Below are 20,234 nucleotides of genomic sequence, written 5' to 3'. Positions count from 1 at the left end.
CACCGTATTTCCACTGTAAACTCATCCTCTGTTTGTCTCTCCTGCAGCTCCGTCCCTGACGCCGTGGTGCTTCCCAGCACATTTCAGGGGACGACAGCCGCTGCTGAGAATCAGCGTCCTCCTCTAAACCTGGACTTCCCCTCCTGGAACAAAGTCCAGCCCTCACAGACCACGCTAGAGGACATGGAGCTCACCTGCCAGAGACCAACCACAGTCAGTAAACTCAGTACACCTGATGGTTTCCCAGCGGTTGAGTGTTATCAAGCTTTTCTAAATCGCGTTTGTTCTTGTGTAGGTGGTCTTATCTGACGAACTGGGGGATGTGGCAGCGATCGGCGAGTGGGGAGAACAGCTGGTCAACTCCTTCCTGTGCCACTGGAGAGACAGCGGCGACCCCGAGCGTCCCGCGCACGTCCTGTGGTGCAACCAGAGCGGAGAGAGCGGCCAGCCATACGACTTCAAGCTCACTTTCGGACCAGCGGGAGAAGAGCACGGTGGCGCCGGAGCAGCGGGGGTGGTGTACGTGGAAGTGAAGTCCACTATAAAAAAAGAGAAGTCGTTCATCCACCTCTCGGCCAATGAGCTGCACTTTGCACTGAAAGAGAGAGAGCGCTACCACATATTCCGAGTGTACAGCGCAGGAGATGCTCAGAACGTTCGCTTGTGTCGCATTCGGAACCTGGCGCAGCATCTCCACACCAAAGATGTGGCTCTCTATCTGTTTGTATAAGTCATTTTCAAGTTTGTTGAGATATTTGCACTATATCCACTGAAAATGTTTTGTATGCCTTTTTAGTTAAATCAAACTGCACTGATTTTATTTTTTTTTTAACGTGCTTATGAATACTTCCTACTGTATGGGTTCTTTTGCCTGAGAAAATTTGCACATTTGTTTTTCATTTTAGCCGTGATTTTCTAGTATCTGTACAATTTTAAAGTTGTCTGTGGACATACTGAATGTTTTTAACCCTTTGTATTCACCCTACCTCACCTTTACTTAAGCATTCCTTTTAAATAAAATCCTTTTTCCGTCAACTAACTGTATGTAAATGAGTTTGTGTAGTGGACAATGTGATGATACAAGTACTGCATAGTAGCTTGTTTTTATCTCTTAAATAAGCCTTCATTGGGTTCTAGCAGTAATGAGAGATTCTGTCACCTCGACCTCACAGACAGATGAAGTGATTACAGCTGAGGGTTAAGTTAAATCAAGTGGAAGCGGAGCTGAATGGACAGGTCCCTCACAGGCTCCCATCATTCCTGGTAATTACACTGTCACAGGGAACGAGCTGTACTCCGATAGCGCGGGCACACAGAACATCTCTATGAACATCTCATCACAGAGCTCCTCCACTCATTTTTAACCACTTACAAAACTCTTTCTCATACAGTTATTACTCTCCAGAAAGAAAAAAAGCCACTTGACATGCTGCCCAGTTCAGCCCTGAATCAGAAAACTGCAGCAGCAGCCAGCACGTTCTGAAATATTTTAGAGAAAAAAAAAAGTGTGGAGTAGTTAACATGCAGAGAATGTAGTAATATTTTTCAACATATTGCTCGAAAAATATTTAATTTCCTTATTCACCACCCAGTGGTGCCCCCGCTAAAGAGTCCCTGATGGTCCCCTGAACCGCACTTTGAAAACCAAAGTGTGTGTGGTTGCTGTATGATGGTAATCCTTGCAAAACAGAACACTTATTACCCATGTGATGAGTGTTGTTGGTGGAGAGATCAGAAACAGCCTCTGGGGACAGTACCTCCCTATTTTCATCCTGTGATGCAACCTCTCAGTAACCAGAGGGCTGTTTTCTACAGAGGATCAGTCATGGGTAATTATACTAAATGAACCAATAGCAGCATGTCTCTGATTGGCTGACAGAAGCGGCCATTTAATGTAAAGATGTATAGTATAATTCTACATGACCTTATTTTAAACCATATATTTAAATGCAATGTAAGATCTTACAATTTATTTTAGAGGAATAGTAAAGTATATGACAATAAACATATTACATACATAATATAAGGCTGCTGTCATTTGGCTGCAGTGCATCACACAGCAAGGTGCCAACAGGAATCTTGTCCCAGTGTTCTGTGAGAGACACTGATATTGGACCACAGTCATAAGACAGAACAGAGATGACTACCAGGTGATATTTGTTTTTTTTTTTCACAAACACCATTCTTATATTAGAATTGGGACTCTTGCACTGCATTGATGCCATCTCTGTATCGGACTCATGCAGCGTTCAAGTCCTGCTTGTAAACTCCAAATTCACAATTCTTTAGTCTGAGATAATATGACTTAGGAAGTCATTTATGTCTGAAATGACAACAAAATTAAACCTCTATTGTGAGTAGTTTTTTGCAACTGTTGTTTGTGCATTTGTGGTGGTGTAAAAAATATATAAAAAAGAGTACTGACAAAATTTATGACAATTTAACATATGTTATTTAGCTGTTAGATGCTAATTTTGCCTGCCGGTTGGTGGGCAGGCAGTGTACAAGAGAGGTTTAGTGCTTTTTCACTGAAAATAGCCGCCTGCTGCTGGAAACTACACTAATGAGAGCCGTGAGACTGAACCAAAACAATGAGCTGAAAGACATTAAAATGCTCTGTAGAGCTGAGAGGAAGTGCAGAGTTCATTGATAATTCTCTGTGGGTTTATCAGTTTATCACCACGAGGGACCCTTTGCATTGTCATGTGAGCTGTTGTTAATATAAAATATTGATCATAGCTGCTTTAAAGTGAATCTGAACATGATTTTGTAGTTGTTGAGAGCGATGATGTTATTAAGAATCATAGACATGGATGTTCTTAAACAATCTGGTGAACATCAGTCGTTGTTTTCCCCTTGGTCCCAGAAATCACGTCACAGTCACTGAATGTTACATAGGTTTGGTTGATAACACAACATTTGACGACCAGACGGCCTCTTTACTTTGTTAGCATCCATAGGAGCTCGATATTCCCGACTGCTCCTGAAAGCAGCATAGTCTGTACGGAGACAGCGAGCAGCGGCGGCTCCCGGCGGAGCAGCGCTGCGATTGGCCAGAGCAGAGAGGAGAGGGAGGGCTACTGGAGCTCCTCTCCTCTCTCTCTCCTGCCTCCCCTCTCCTCTCCTCTCCTTCCATCCTAGAGGACAGAGCGATGCGGAGACAATAGGACGCAGAGCCGGAGGAGGCTGCAGGATGCTCGGCGCTTCATCCACAGACACACGGCTGCTCAGAGGCTTCTCAGAAGACACAGAGATCCGCTCGGACTGGCGTTTCTCCCGGCTCACCTGGCCTTAGTATGCGCTCTTATCATCCTGTGTGTTTACCAGCTGCCTGGGCTCACAGGGCGGACTCCACAGCCAGCATATGGCAACCAACTGAATGGTGAGTAACGGAATAAACCTGGTTTGATCTGTCCTCACCTGCACCCTCGCTCACCCGCATCTAACTCACTTAATTATACAGCAGTTACTATAACAACTGGGATGTATTACACTGTGTTTGCTTGTATTCAATGCAGGATCGATTGGGCCCATTCTGTGCAGCAGCAGCAGCAGCAGCACAGACACTGAAAACAATGCTGTGATTGCTCCTTTATGATGTGTGTGTGTTCTCCCATTTATCTCCAGCAAACAACAACACCATTTCGAATTGTTAACAATATATTTAGATCCAGTGGATTTTGTGTTATTGATCACAACACAACCTCTTGCACCCCTCCCTCACCATCATCATCACCATCATCAGCATCATGCACCTTGTATTTTTGGGGGCAGTCAGGTATCTAATGCGTGTGTGTGTGTGTGTGTGTGTGTGTGTGTGTGTGTGTGTGTGTGTGTGTTTCTCTCTCTGAGCTTTGTTACAATAAGCGACAGTAATTGTCCTCAGAGTCAGTGCAGTCTGAGGACACACTGCAGGTGGGATCCAACATGACGTATAGCCCCACAGAATGCCGAGGCTGAGTCTGTCTGGAGAATAATAAGAGAGCATAATGTTTACATCCTGGCTCCTGGTTTCACACGCTGGTTTCTATAAAGTGCGGACATTTTTGTGGCTCCTGATAGAAATTAAAGAGCTGTAATAAACTGCTGCACTGTTGTTATACAGAAAACTTAATTACTTATTATTTTACGGAAGCAATGAATTTAATTATTCTTTTAGAGTAATCCTCTATTCTTTTGTTTCTTTTTATTATATAGAGGCGTTGTGGGAGGCTGTGTGTGTGTGTGTGTGTGTGTGTTAGGTGCAGGTATTCCTCACGTTGTGGGGACTCTGTTTACACAGTCATGTTGTGGGGACTCGCCTCCCTTATGGGACAAAAAGCAAATCCCCTTAATATAAATCATTCATTTTAGGGTGAAGATTTGGTTTAAAGTTAAGGTTAGTTTAGGGTTACATTAAGGTTAATTAGGGTTAGGTATGTGGTGGTTATGGTTAAGCTTTTCAAGGAAATGAACATAATGTAATGTAATGTCCTCTGAAGTGATTTGTGTGTGTGTGTGTGTGTGTGTGTGTGTTAAGCCCACAGGCACAGACTGAGACTCAGCTGATCAAAGTGGGCTTAAGCTACAGTACTTCATAGAACGTAAAAGCAGACACACGCAAGAAAACACTCCAGCATGATGAGTCACAGATCACAATATAGGTCACAAAAACACTCCGGTGCTCAACAATCCGCCGCCAACGGGCGTCTCGCCGGCAGCGGTTGCTGTGTTTAGTATTGTTCTTATCATGCCAAAATACAGCTTTGGTAGGAAGATGATGCTTGTGCTCTTGTATGCAGACACAATGTTTTATGTAGGTGCAGCCTCCACTGTCTGAGTAACATACTGCTGTTCAGAAGGGCTGGGTGACATGAAAGAAGAAGAACAAAGCCTATCTATGGCAAACATGGCAAAAATCACAGAGAAAACTGATGTTCAGAGCGATGCACTGTGTTCACATTAAGCATTACATGATGCCAAGCTCTTCATGTATGTAAAAGAAAACCCCCAAAAACTCATTATGTTAGTTTGTAATTACAGCTTGCTCAGGGTCATTCATTGGACAGAAATGTGTCGCTGTATGAAGTTTAATTATCCACCAGCTCTACTCTCAAAGGAAGAGTCTGACATCTGGGGTAACGCTTATTTGCTTTTTTACTGAGAAAAGATGAGAAGATGGATACAACTCTCATCTATCTCTCTGCAAGAAAGCAAATAAGCATGTTTCCCAAAAACTATTCCTTTAGCTGTTGTTAGCTGTTGTTACTCAGGTGAAAATGTATAGTTTGTAAAGTGAATATCTGTTGTTACTAGATATCAACTGGCAATGCTGGATCTCTTCTTTTACTTTCATAAATTAGAAATACAGTTTAATCTGTATGGTAAATAATTTAATAGTTTAAAAGGGTTCCAGTGATTAACAATTGTGCTTCTGTAAAGTTGGGGAACTGAAAATTGTTACTCACACTGCTAGCTGTTAGCTAGTCACAGCATTTATGTAAATAACCTAAATTAGCTTCATACTTGGAGCAGATCGTTAACAAGTGAAAGTGATACAGAAACAGTGGAAAGCTCTTTTTAAATTTGCTGAATTTAATCTAATAGTGTGAATATTGGATTTTATTTAGATGTAACTGTCAGCGAAGGAGGATTAGCAGCAATTTTCCCAAATGTCTGTTGACACTTCTGAAGTTATTTTCACCAACTCTAGTCGCTCAGAAATTCTTGATATCTATAGATACTGAAAGAGGGCTGAATGTTTTTTTTGACTTGGTTGCTTGTAAATATGGATGAAATTATATGATGTGAATGAGTCCCTAGTATGGATCAAGCTCAAAAAACACTTGATCCTACATTTCCTATATTGCAACTCAATATAATCTTTTGTTAGACCCTCCTTGCCTGGTAAACACCCAGGTCTATCAGACTCTACCCCCTCAGTTTGTAACACTGGTTTCCTGTTACAGATGAGATAACCCTGATGACATCATCAGGGTTATTTTTTCAGGCTTGACAAAGCTTTCCCAGAGCCACAGAAAACATTAAAACAACAGTTTTCATGTGTAAAATCAGCAGAATGAGATCTTTGACCGCAAGGTTAAAGGAGTTTAAAGGTCTGTTACAGAAAGAAGAGGAGTGAATAATTATATCACTGACCTTTAAACCAAGCTGGAGATGTGGTCAGAAAGCAGCTACACTGGAGATTTGAGTTGTTATTTTGTCGATGGGTGCTGTTGGCAGAGATATTGGCTACCACACTTTATTCTTTATCTTTACACACAAACACACACACACACACTCTTACACTCCCTGGTACTTTGCTACTCAATGTTCCTTGTCATTGTGTGCTGCGCTCCCTCTCTTTCCTCTCTCATTATTTTCTCTCCCATATACCACCCCCTGTCAATGCACGGTCACACTCACAAACACACTGCCGGACTCTGATTGTGTGTGTATGTGTGTGTGTGTGTGTGTGTGTGTGTGTGAGTGTGTGTGTGTAAAGCAGTCGGTCACTTCCGATCATGCCAGCTCTGTGAAAAACAGAAGGCAAATCCTACGTGGGCAGAAAATGTAATGGCTTAATGTGTGTGTTGCTGTTGTTTCTCACATGGGAAACAGGAATGTGTACAGCTCATGTATCGGGAAAACTTAAAGGTCACTGAAATGGAAAAAGGCTGTAAGAGGCTCCAGCTGAAGATGGCGTTGCTCTGAACGTTGGAAGATTGGAGCCGGGCGGGGGTGTGATCATCGTCTTGGCTCTCTGAATCTGCTCTGCTGGTCATCTCTGCCCGCTGGTTGCATAAGCAGTCTGGGATTTAGTCAGCTGCGGCCCCTGGTCACTGCTCTGTTTCTGCAGAGGGTTAAACCTGGTGGCACAGTGTCAGTGCTGGAAGGGGAGACTGGAGGAGGCAGGGGGGTGGGCTGGATTTGTGATCGGTTGAAAGGAACATGGTGTATTTTGTTTTTGTTTCCAGGATGTTGCATTTTAAAGCTTGTGAGAGAGTACAGGTGCAGTCTTGAGGAGGAAGGAAGATTGTTATGCAAAGGCTGCTTTAAAGTCGCAACCATTTTGACAAACACAAGTGATTACAACATTAATCTTTTTCAAATGTCTTATTTTGTTCAAACCAACAGTCCAAAATCCAAAGATCCAATTTACAATTATATAAATCAAACAATCTACCTTTTTATATAGAGCAAAATCAGGGACGTATTAAGAGAACTGCATAGGATGTTTCTAGATGGTCCCATTCATTCCAATGTAAGTTGAGCTGGCTGACTTCCTGCACACATGAAAGAGAAATGTCAAATTCTATTTGAACAGAACGGACCAAATTCTGATGATATAAAGAATCAGACTCAGATGGTTTGTGACGCTCAGAAAGACTCAAACACCGTTTTACAGCTGTTCCATTTGCAGTTAATGTGTATGGGAAAACCTCTGGATCAGTGATGTGTGTGTCACATGACCTGCACTACCAAGTGTAGCCACCTGTTCCTGGGGGCTTGATTGAAATCTGCTATGTCGCTTTAAAGAGGACGTATTATGCACGTTTGCAGGTATATATTTATATTCTGTGTCTGTACTGGAATATCTTTGTATTATTTACAGTTAAAAATTCCTCATTTATCTTATATTGGCTCTTTATGCAGCCCCTCAGTTCAGCCTCAGTCCGAAACAGGCAGTCTTAGCTCCTGTCTCTTTAAGGCCCCCCTTCCGATGAGCCCACTCTGTTGTGATTGGTTAGCTTCCAGAAGCTGCCCCTCTGCAGACTTCCAGCCGCTCCAGAGGCTATGTAATCAAACAGTAATAGTAGGATTTCACATCTTGTTCTTGTTCTTCCGAAATCCAATCTGAAATATGAGAGTGGACAACAAAAACAACACATAGAGCGACCATAGCAACAAAGACTACAGAAAAGACGGCTGTTCCAACTTGCTTTACCTGAGAATGTTTAATTATATCTTTCACTGATAGTAGGTCTTTATATTTAGTCACATTTTTTTTTAAAAAACCCTTCTTTTTTGTCTTGTATATCTTTTTTCTGTATTGTTTTAATGTCTCTACTTTTGCATCTGAGTTTTTTTCATGTTTTTCATCTGTTGCAAAGCTGTATTACATTAATATATGTATAAAAGGTGCAAAATAAGATATTATATTAGATTATTATAGATTATTATTCCTAAACAGAAACAGTACTAACAATAAGACCAGTGTGAAATTGAAGGTACCAGCTAGCTCTCATTTAAGAAGGGGAAAAAGTACATACAAAAATACAAATATATTGTTTGGGATATTGTTTACATTACATTTTTTCTGTCCAATCAGATTACAGCGTTGCCAAGGTACTGTCGAATCATTAGCTCTGCAGTTGTTTCTAACAAGGATGTGAAATATAACTAATTGTGCATTGACTTACTTCTATTGTTAACACCAAGCTTGTGACGCAGAACACACACACACACACACACACACACACACACACACACACACACACACACACACACAGTGGGATTGCAGACTTCCTCTCCACATGAAGAGCCGACATTTGTCCTGACCTGATGACTCATTCAGCTATGAGTCTAATGCTGCTTCTATATAAATACAGATGAAGCTCTCTTTGTGGTAAACACAAACACACACACACACACAGGCAGACACACACATCGATATCCATCAGCTGTCAACACACAGCTGAGAGCAGATATTTGATAAAGGCAGTCAGAGGTGAGGAGAGAGGGTGTGTGACGTCTGCTCCAGACACACACACACACACAAGCATCAGGGCTGACAGTTAATAGATTCTTATTAATCTCCTAAATATTGTGATTGCAGTTTTTATAAGTCGCCATAGACTTTTCATTCTGAACGCCCACTCTGGTTGAAACTAGTTGACATGTTTATATAAGCCGCAAAGCGCAGTCGAATCATTTTGTTAAAGCATCAGGTCTAATTATCAGAACTGTAGCTGCTGTTTGTAACATTTTAACATCACATTCATATGTGACTGTAAAATAATGAACGCTAATTCAAATATAACTGTGCAGACAGCTTCTGATGTAGGAATGAATTTATGTTTTAGTATTTTGATTTCAACATTGAATGGATGTGTCCTACATCATCAGGCTATATTGTGCTTGAATTATATTCTCCAGAGACACAAAGTTACATACATTCTCTCATTCAGATGGCCTTGCCAGATGTGCTATAATTACAAGCAGATGTATTTCTTCAGCTTTCTGAGCTCACCTCTTAACTAAGACGTCATTGTTTCAATGAGACTTAGTGTTTATTTAAAACTGCACTGATCAATATTTCTGTATCAATGATTCAGTATCACAGCTCTCATCAGCCTTGTTTTTGGCCTCGTTGGGCACCTGTTTTTAGCCAAAAAGCTCTGATAAACCCACTCCATGCCACCTGCCCAGCACTAAACAGCAGACAAAGTAGCAACTAGCAAATGTGGAAGCAAATATTGTACGTACATTCAGAAGCCTCCCTCCAGTTTATTTTGGCATTTTTAAGTTATTTCATATTTTTCTGAGTCATTTCCTGACAGTGTTGATTAGCCAGACTGTTCGCCAAATATATTTTAACAAATAATTTTGCACTCATAGATAAAAAATTTGAGCTGCTGCTAAAATGGAGCGATGAAGTATGACCATAAAAAACACTGCAGTCATACATCATCCTCATAAAATCCCTTTGTTTTTGTGAGCGTCACATAGGCTACTGATACAGTATCAGGCGCCTGTGTTTCAAACTAAATACCTGCTGCAGACGTGCTGCAACAACAGGATTAATGCTTAAAATATAAATAATTAATTTCAATTAAACACTCTCCAACCATCAGAACATAACAGCACATAAAATAAGGTTTAATGTGGTTAAAGCAGGAGAGTCAGTAAATCAGTCTGCATCTGTCTTTGGCTGCAGTTTTGTGGTGTCGTGTTCATGTCGTGACGCTCTGAACCATCCAGACATTTCCTGAAGAAAAGCTTTCAGTTTGTTGAGCTGTTGTTATCACGTTTAACTGTGACTGGCACAACTGTTTCAGAGCTATGAGAGTAGTGACTGGCTGAGAGAGTATTAAAAATCACCACAGCTGCTGATCTATAGTCACCTTCACTCAGCCCTTTTAGCAGGTGTGCATGGAGACGTCCACACAGTCCATGTGCCTAAGACCTACCACGCTGTGCTTGACATTTACTATTCAAATTTGAAGTGAGGGTGCAAAATATTAAACTGAGGGTGCAATGCATGCTTTTGCCTGAGGAGGAAAATTTAAGGATTTTTACTATAAAATATAGAAAAATGTCACAGTTTAAGATTATCCATCAAAATAGAAGCCATTGTCTGATTTCAACCTTTGGATTTCACATATCTCTGTTACTGACATGTAACCTAGTCTGTATAGCTAATGCTGTAGTAAGTTGACAGGTTAGGCTATAATATCACTACCATTCTGACACATCACCAGTGTCCTAGAATGGCAATTTGGTTGCCATGGTAATGGATTACAGTTGACTATTAACTACACCCCCATTCTCTGTTTGAGAAAGACCATTAACCGTTAAACAGTAACACTTGGCCGGAGTGGAGCTTTAAGTGGTCAGAAACACAACTACACATTCATGCTAGTGTTGCTCCGTGTCTGCTGAATGTGTAAAAAAACTATTGTTTGCTGACATATTTGTCATGTCAAGTCAAATCTTTGTATGGTGATGTAGTGAATATGTAGCAAAAATAATTCCTGCTGCTTTAAAAATGACCCATGCAGCGTGTAGCATCAACACACACACACACACGCACACACACACACACACACACACACGGCGCTGCATGTAGCCTGCAGTGCTACAGTAAGCACTTCTGATTCCGGACAGAAACAAATGGCCATCTCTGTTTACAACTCCCTGCCCTCTCTCCCACATATGTGTGTTTATTGCATGTGTCCGAGAGCTTTTATTTAAGGGAGAGAAAGAGAGAGAGAGACAGCTACATCCTCTCTTCACTGCTATTTATCACCCAAACTGACTCATCCCTCCTCACCTGCTGGTGTCAACTCTTCTTGTCCGTCTCACACAAAAAAGATTACACTCCTGCAGTGGAACACAGAGGTCTGTGGAGGGGATGACAAGGTATTTACACTGAGGTGTGCGTGTCACATAGTTGGTGACTTACCATGTGATAAAGCAGGTTGCTCAGTCCGTATCAGAATGTTATTTCCTGCATCCTGAAACTAGATGGTGGACAGGATTTGGGGTAGAATGTCAGATAAATGTAATTTGTGTATAGACTGACAGGGATATGTGTTGACAATAAAGCAGGTGCTGTAAATATGGCGGCAGGCCAAGTGTTGAACGTCTGCTCAGGGATGGAGAGAGGCTGCTTTCCAGCACTTCAGGTTATGTAATATGTGTGTGTGTATGTGTGTGTGTATGTGTGTATGTGCAAGCTCCCATATTTCTTCCACATGTGCATGGATCTATAGAGGGAGGGTAAGAACTTGGCAGGTCTTGCTGCTTGGGAAGGGGAAAAAAAGAAAGCAATCACTAAGAATAATCACACTGCAGCAGGGAATGGATTCGCTAGAAAGGACTGTTATTGGCTGTGTGTGTGTGTGTGTGCGCCTGCATGTGTGTGTGTGTGACTCAGCTCACAGCTCAGCTCTGGCATCCCCCTTGGCGAGTAGCATTTAGAATTACTTAAGCCTTCACTGCAGATAATTAGCATTTTCAGTGACTATCACACTGCAGATCAGAGCATCGATGGCTTGATGTCCACTGCTGACCTTGAAAACTAACATAAATATTACAAACACACTCTCCTTCTCACATCCCATGACAGTACACATGTATGTTGTGCATCTTTTATATTGTTCCATGTGTCCGACCACCCTTTATACCTTTACAGTTGACTTCTTTTAACTATAAATGAAAAGGGAATATCTACGCATAAGTACAATATGATGTCTTTGTCAAAAGCATTAAAAACATGTCAGAACAAACCATATTCATTTGCTGATGAATGTTTGTTTTTAGTAAGAACCGTTTTTGCACTTAAGCTGTTGGCAATTGCAGAGTAATGCAGAGTGCCACTAAGCTATACAGAAAAAGCCATTTGTTGTGTTGTTACATCACTATACTGATGACAAGACTAATAGTTTACAGCCGTGCTAGCAGCTCTGTGAAGCTGTACTTAATGCTAACATGCTAACATGCTAACCTGCTCACGATGACAACACTAACATGCAGATGTTTAGCAGGTATAACATTTACCATGCTCACCATCTTAGTTTAGCGTGTCAGCATACTAACACAGAGTACAGCTGAAGCTGAGGGGAATGTCATTCATTTTGCAGGTATTTGTCTAAAACAAATTTCATTGCAATCCACCCAATAGACATTTCTCTTTAAACAACAAATGTTAGAGTCATAATGGTGCTAGAGGAAAAGTCAGTGGATCACCAAAGTCAGTAGGATTCATCCTCTGGGCACCATGAATGTCTGAACTAAATTCCATGGCAATCCATTCAGTAGTTGATAAGATATTTCAGTCTGGACCAAAGTGGTAGACCAACTGACAGATTAACATTCCCATCCCTCGAGCCATGCAGCTAGCATGGCTATAAATAAATGATCTTTTGTGGACAAACCACATAATGGTAACACTGTTTCTTAACTACCTCAGTGTAGCCAACAGCCAACATATACACTGATACCGTTATAGCTGTGATATAAGCTGTGTATAACTGTGATAACCTGGGCTCACTGATTCATCATGGGAGTCCTGGTGGTTGAGTGGTCAAAGTCTCAAAGTCCCCTTTCTGTCTACACTGTCATACAATCAAATAAAGGCAAAAAATCCACTAACTGTTTCAAATAATATCACAATTTTAAATCAGTCAAATGTTTTGTGTCTTCTCTCTTTTCTGTGCAGTGACGCCAGCTGTTAGCTGCTGTTGCGCTTGTCCTGCCTGAGCATCAGTCAACAAGTTTGTCACCCTAGTCCGTCCCCTGAATCAGTCACCAGCATGAGTTCCTCTCCGCTGGTGTCACGAGCCAACATGGACATCCTGGATGAGCTGCAGCTGATCGCAGCCCAGAACCTAGAGAGGCTGGAGGTCAACAAGTACTACGAGGTGATCAGGGAGCTTGGCAAGGGCACCTACGGAAAGGTGGACCTGGTCATCCACAAGATCAGAGGTGAGGGACCACGTACACACTTATTCACACAAGTAACGTGATGCTGTACAGAAAAAAAGAACCATAAGAAAGAGAAAAGAATCATTAAAAAACAATATTCTGTTTCCCTTCAAAAGGTACAAAAATGGCACTGAAGTTCTTGAAGAAGAAGACAACCAAGCTGAAGTCGTTTCTGCGGGAGTACAGCATCTCGCTCTACCTGTCTCCCTGCCCTTTCATCATCAACATGTTCGGCATCGCCTTTGAGACAGACGAGTACTATGTGTTTGCGCAGGAGTACGCTCTGGCAGGAGACCTCTTTGATATCATCCCTCCACAGGTGCTCCATCTTATCCATTCTTCTGATTATTGCGTCATCAAACTTCATCAAACTTTCAAGTCATGATTAGCCTCCTGTCATGGATTGGTGCAAAAATATCCATCTCGACTAGTTCTGAAGGAGTAAAAACATGGTTCAGTGCCGGTCGGTCAGTGGAGTTGTTTCACTCAATCAGCTCTTTTAGTACTAATGTTGAACCAGTTGTAGTGAAGGTGTTGTTGTGGTGATTCAACTGGAGCAATCTGCCTCATTCCACAAGAAATGACAGAAAGATTTTGAGTTGCACTGGAAACAGAAGAAATTATGTTACCTCACTGACAGAATATATCACTTTAAAGTCACCAGTGAAGAATTAAAAAATTTCCCAGTATCAAACAGACCCTGAACCTAATACTCCTTGCTACTCACCGATCCCACCCCGTGACAATGAGATTAATGGGTTAAAAGTAACAAATACACTGCACCCATTTTAATCAGGATTGTGTCATCTTTCTACAAACAAAAAAATTGCCATCAGAATCATTTTAAAGATAGTATAATCACATACAAATCTGGATTTTTTTCTTCAATCAACAGTACCAAAAATAAAGCACATGGGGAGGAGGTTGGGGTGGTGGAAGGAGTGGCGACACCAATAGGTGTTGGTATAATGGTACAGTACTGTAATAGTGAGAAGTGTCAGCCCATAACGACTGTGCTCTACATCTATATTTACTATATATGGTGGGATGTCACTAGTCAGCTGGTGGCCAAACAGCTGATGAATGAGCCAGTGATTATGAAACATGAATGAAGCAACTGATGCCAGACAACTAATGCCAGTGCAGTTTTCAGAGCTCTAGCTCTATGCTTCCAGTTTGAACATGTGGAACATCTAAAGCATGATGTTAATTTGCAACAAAAGCCGCCGGTACAGTGATGCATGTTTTATATGTGTATGTACTGTTGAGTGTTCCACCCTCATCTCCCTCTGCCCCGTCCCTCAGGTTGGTCTTCCCGAGGCAGTGGCAAAGCGTTGTGTGCACCAAGTAGCCATCGCACTGGACTACCTGCACTGTAAGAAGCTGGTCCACAGGGACATCAAGCCTGAAAACATACTCATTTTTGACCGAGAGTGCCGCAAAGTCAAGCTGTCCGACTTCGGCATGACCCGCCGGGCTGGCTCACCGGTGAAACGAGTGAGTAACATTTATGTCTGTCTGTGGCTTCTTATTCTCATTTTTTTGAACCATGGTGGTGACCTGTTGAGTTTCCCCACCAGGTGAGTGGCACCATCCCCTACACAGCCCCTGAGCTATGCGACGTGTCGCGCCACGAGGGTTTCTGCGTGGACTACAGCACTGATGTCTGGGCCTTCGGCGTGCTGCTCTTCTGTATGCTGACAGGTAACTTCCCCTGGGAGAAGGCGCTGCCCTCTGACTCCTTCTACCAGGAGTTCATCCGCTGGCAGAGGAGGAGGACGAACACGGTGCCGTCCCAGTGGAGGCGCTTCACCGAGCAGGCCCTCCGCATGTTCCGCCGGCTGCTCTCGGTGGAGCAGGACCGCCGCTGCTCCGTCAAAGAGGTGTTCGGCTACTTCAGCCACTCTTGGATGCTGGACGGGGAAAACAACAACAACAACGGCAACGTAGGAGGTGGAAGTGCTGGAGAGAGGGTTGGCGGGGGAGGAGGAGGAGGAGGAGGAGGAGGAGGAGGAGGGGGAGGAGGAGGGGGCGTGCGAGGAGAGGTGGATGGGACTATTTCGTCATCTTCATCCGGGGAGGAGGACGAGGAGCTCCTGGTGGAGAGGATGAAGCAGCAGACTCTGTCTCCTCTCTCCCCGCTGTCGCCCCTCTCTCCCATGTCTCCGGTGGCGGTGGATAGAGGGAGCGGTGGCGGGGCCAAAGGCGGGATGATGGAACCGGGCGCAGGCCACCATTTCGTGTCGGTCTCCACCAACAGCTCCGTGTCGTCCACCAACAGTTACGAACGAATGCCGAGAGAAAACAGTTCGCCGGGTGGCCGCATGCTGGTGGCTACACCCATAGAGATCTGTGTCTGAGCGTGTCAGAACAAACATTTCTAAGTTAATGTTGTCACAGACTCACCGGTACACTCTTTTATACCTCTCATCCAACCACGTAGATGTGCATGCATGGAAAAAGAAACAATGAGTACTAAATAACTAACGAAGTATCTTGTTTTAAACATCTTGGGAAAGGAAGAGCACACGAACAGAAGACTGTTAAGGAGAAGTCTTTGTTGAGTGCATACATTCCTCATGAAGTAGAGTTTTTGGTCAAATTTCCTCAAAAGACCCCAGAAGAATCCCCATTTAAACATTGATTTCAATGACATGTGCAAATGCAGTGTAGGGAAACCCAGAGGCAAAAAACAAAGTTGCTTCCATTAGAGATTCTGTCACTAAAACCATCTGAGAAGAAGACCAAAATGTATTTCCTAAAGCAATACTTCCAGCAAAAAAGAAAAGAGACAGAAAGCGGCAGAATGTTGTGTGATCTCTTCAGGACGTGACCAGATGTCATTTTTGACGAAGCCAAGGGACAAAGAGAACTTCTACTGATTTGTATTTTTGAAGAAGACTACCACAGAGTTCAAAGACATATCTTGGAAGATAAAAACGAGTGAGAAGTGGTTTTAAATGTTTCATGTGTAACAAAAATGTGAATGTGCGAGCGTGTCTGTGTGTGTATCCCTGTGCGTTCCGTATGTAAGAATCCAAAAGAAGTGTGTTTATTTTGCTTTGAGAATTTATTAATTTATTAATTTGAGAATTTAAAAAGACACTATTTTTTCTATTTTTTTTTTTTTTTTGGTAAAGTAGCTTTCTTTGTTTTCCGTTTTACTTGATTGGCTGCTGTACATATTGGTATCAATAGTTTACATTATGTATTCATTTTGATCAGTGGGAATGTTTTCCCACTATTGGCTGATGTGTCCCTGAGCGTCAGACTAGACTGAGAGAAGGCTTATGATGTCTCTGCTCTTCTTGTCAAACATATCTACTTCACTGTTGAAAGACTATTTTCTACTCACTCTTTAGATTCTGTTTGTATAGCTTGTTTTCTTCGAAACTCTAAGCTAAAAGTATTGTCTGAAAAGAGAAAAATGATCATTCAGCATTTTCAGTTCAATCTGAGAAAAAAAAAAATCCCTGAAGATGTAAAAGAGTCACATTTTACAAAATGCATGACGAGTAGCTCAAACTTACCTTTATGAAAATTTGAACCGGCTTTTCAAAAAATACGAACCAAAAAAAAAAAAAGCTAAAAAGAAAATGTTGTGATGTGGAATTTTTGCCGTAGCACAATTTCTTGCATCATGTCCTGGAGTGAATATTATCGTTATGATCTCCTGAGACATTCTAGGGCTAAAAATCAGAACAATAATTAGTTTCTATTCAGTGTGTTGTATTTGTATTGCTATTAATGTTGTGTACTCATCTCACCACCTTCGGGAACAGAAAAAAAAAGCAAAGCATGAAGACATAGAGCGAGAGGTTTGAATTTAAATCACAGGTATGGAATTAAATGGTGGAAATATTTTTGCTTCTAAATTGCCACTTTTAGTGAAGTAGAGTGGCGTTGATGTCTTTTTTTATCAAGTTAAAAATAACAGCAAAAAAGTAGTCCATTCCTTTCTTTGACCTATCATGAATATTACCTAAATAATTTGAAGAAAAAAGCAACGAGCACTGGATCATGCATAGGAATGGGCTTTTTGTGTGTTGCTTTCCAGACATAAATCTGCATGAATGTGTATGTGCTAAAGCTCTGTTGTGAAAACCTGCTCAGTGTTTCTCCTGTCACAAGCTGTAGTACTCTGTAGATGTAGTATAGCTGCAAACAACATGTTTCTTTATCTTGTGAGAGTCAGTAGCCTCAGCTTGGATCTGCCTGACTGAGGATCAGCTTAACTCTGTTCAGCCCTTACATAAACCGTTTGGATCATGTTCATCAAAGCTGCTCCCAGATCAGCGGGCGAGTATGCAAATTACTACATCTTGTGACAATCTCTGACCTCATCAGCAGCCTTCTGACTCAGAACAAAGGACAGTCCTGATACAGACACTATAGCCGTGCTGTTTTCCTCAACCGGTCGCTTTCCATCAGCCAGCTGCGAGCAGCACTGGCTCTGCAGCGTTTACTGTGCAGGCTGGTGTTTCACATGACCATATGAAGAAGAGATTACACAGGCATGTACATTACCTCATCATGTCACTCTCTCGCTGAAGTATTCACCCAAAAGCCACCCTTCTACTTCCCCTCAGCACATCCCAGAAGAATCTACAATGCACCAAAAGTCAATCCTAACAAGCCAATATGTCTCATAATTTAATTCAAGTGATACATTTTGCAAGTCTGGCAGTAGTAGAGCCAAGGGTTGGCCAGACTTATCTGTAAAAAAAAAGTTCAACAAAGTAAAGCCAACATGTAATTTGTTTGAATTATTTGAATGCAATCCATGTAGTTTAAGCAGAAAATCAGCTGCAAAATTGACTTTGTTCGTTCTTTCACGTTGCCACCGTTGCCTCACTGAGCAGCAAGCTAACGGTTGGAAGCTAACCACTTTACTTACCTTTATTGACGATTTTTCCATCTGCAATTTCTAAAACTAAATGTTTTCACACATTCCACACTTAGTTACAGTGAACTTTGAATACAGTCAGAGCATTACAGGTTGAATGGTTACGTTTTTCCAACGTTCAAGTGGGAATTATAAGTGTTAGTGCTAATAGTCATTATAGCCTGGCCTGGAGGAGAGTCATAGCATGGCCAGGAGGAGAGTCACCGTTTGGGTCACTCACTTTTTTTTTCTTGTGTGGAACCAGTCCAGCCAGTAAATAAACTAGTGGCAACGCAAGGTTTTTGTCCATCTACAACACCAGCAGTATTTTAGTGTGTTCTAAAATTACCACCACCACATGCTTTACTTGAAGTTCTTTGCTATTTTCTTTGAAAGAGGGATATCTGCCCAACAGACTGGGTCTCATTCCAGATAGTATAGCCAAATTTTGGAAGTAAGCAAACATCTCATAAGTCCCATTGGATTGTGTATTACAGCCCATTAAGTAAATTAAATTTGGTGGTCACCCATATGAAAATTGTTCTGCTCTGCCAATAAAATCTGGATGAGATAACAGCACTGTTGCAATGCAGATTCATTTCTTTCAGAGATTCCTGAAACACAATCACCAATATGTTAAAACAAGGCAGAAAATGTTGGATTGATATATATATTTAAAAAAAAAGATACTTAAAAGAAACAAGATGATTTTCAGTGCAATCTTGATATAACTTCATCCTAGCAGATTTTTTCCATTGTGATGCAAGAATACAATTTTCAAGAGATTAAATGACATGTTAAGATTGATACTTTTGGTGGTGTTTTAGGATGAAACACAAACACAACATTAATACCCTCTTTAGGTTCTGGTCCAATATCCGCTGCAGCTGAGGATGAGCTGGGAGGAAGGATGAGTCACACCAAGCTGCTTTTGCCACAAACCACCTTCCCTTTTCTTCCTCCCAATGCCTGAGTCAGTCATTGCTGCCTCCTCAACTCATCCATAACGTGACGTGTTGTAATGGAGTTCCAGTGTCTTTCTGTCCAGTGACATATTTCAAAGCATCATGATTTTAGTGGGGTTTTAGTGAGTAGATGACCACAGCACTAGAACTCGTATCCGGTTCTGTCTTTGCAATACAACTGTCTTCCTGTAAGCTGAGATTTAGTCAATAAAATGAGAATTCTTGTTGGAGTGATCTTGGAACCTTTTTCGTCTTTTATTTCCTGTGAGTCCTCTGTGATGCATTATAACAAATCAAGAGATGCTGATGGAGTTAATTGTTTAGTTTGTATGTACAGTGCAGTATGCAACAACTGGTCTCATCCCAGGAGCTAGGGAATTTAATCAATGTTCACATCAGAGCCTTATAGAGTTTGGACTGTAAATTTATATCAAAGAAAAATAATACAGAAAACAAGATTTTATTTGATCAAACTTTGAAATGGTGAATATTAAATAAGATATTATTAAATTAGAATATGAATACTTTAAGCAAAACATATAAACCAATAAATTGTGAAATAATTAAAAAAGTTATAAAAGCTCTCATCATGAAATATCATTTTCTTAGTTTAATTTTAGAAATTTGTATTTAAGAGTTATTTCGCTGTTTTTTTTATTTCTTAAAGGCATTTTGAATCGGTGTTGTAACCAAGCCCCGCCCCTTGCACTCCTCAGCCAATCAAATGCTTCCTGCCCATTTTAGTAAGCTCAACAGCTGCTACAAAATGTAGCCAGCTAGCTCCTGTTCGACTGGCCATGTTGCCCTGGATTAGTGTTGAATTAACAAGCCAGTGGGGGAAGTGACATGAAATGAAATGGCTTGAAAAGGGGCGACAGCTATAATTAAAGCTCCAGGTGTTTTTGTTGGCCATGTGGTGGCAGCAGAACAAGCTATAAACACAACACTGACACATTATCACTTTATGGAGTTAGCAATTAGTCAATTTGTTAGCAAACAGCTGCCTGTTTACACATCTATCAGACATAGAGATACAAATATTAACATGACAAATGTTAAAGTCCAATATTCACTTTCCTTTTAACTATTTCCAACCAACATGCTCCACTTTGTTCAGCAGCTAGTCGCTAGCTTTGCTGTTAGCGGCTAGGCAGGTAGCGCACAGCTTTTGCTTAAACAGCTGCCTGCTGCTG

At 41.5% G+C, this 20,234-nt stretch overlaps 2 protein-coding genes across 6 annotated transcripts in view; both read left to right on the top strand.

Annotated features, from left to right (window-relative positions):
• wu:fj29h11 (protein NO VEIN) overlaps positions 1-1,035 on the top strand; it is a 42,011-nt gene extending 40,976 nt beyond the window's left edge. For all 5 annotated transcript variants that reach the window (XM_044337453.1, XM_044337455.1, XM_044337454.1 and 2 more), the window contains 2 exons: positions 48-213; positions 296-1,035. In XM_044337453.1, the coding sequence (XP_044193388.1) occupies positions 48-213; positions 296-730 (601 nt within the window). In that variant the 3' untranslated portion in view covers positions 731-1,035. The remainder of the gene's footprint in view (positions 1-47; positions 214-295) is intronic.
• A 1,870-nt stretch (positions 1,036-2,905) lies between these two features.
• On the top strand, positions 2,906-19,275 carry bsk146 (brain specific kinase 146). Its single transcript, XM_044338393.1, has 5 exons — positions 2,906-3,382; positions 12,926-13,191; positions 13,308-13,510; positions 14,497-14,688; positions 14,772-19,275. The coding sequence occupies exons 2-5, from the start codon at positions 13,020-13,022 to the stop codon at positions 15,549-15,551; spliced, it is 1,347 nt and encodes a 448-aa protein (XP_044194328.1). The 5' UTR covers positions 2,906-3,382; positions 12,926-13,019; the 3' UTR covers positions 15,552-19,275.
• Positions 19,276-20,234: the final 959 nt, after the last annotated feature.

Source organism: Thunnus albacares, chromosome 20 (genome assembly GCF_914725855.1).
Source record: "Thunnus albacares chromosome 20, fThuAlb1.1, whole genome shotgun sequence".
Lineage (NCBI taxonomy): Eukaryota > Metazoa > Chordata > Actinopteri > Scombriformes > Scombridae > Thunnus > Thunnus albacares.
The sequence above is the reverse complement of the archived record's forward strand: the minus strand, read 5'-3'. Positions and strand labels throughout refer to the sequence as shown.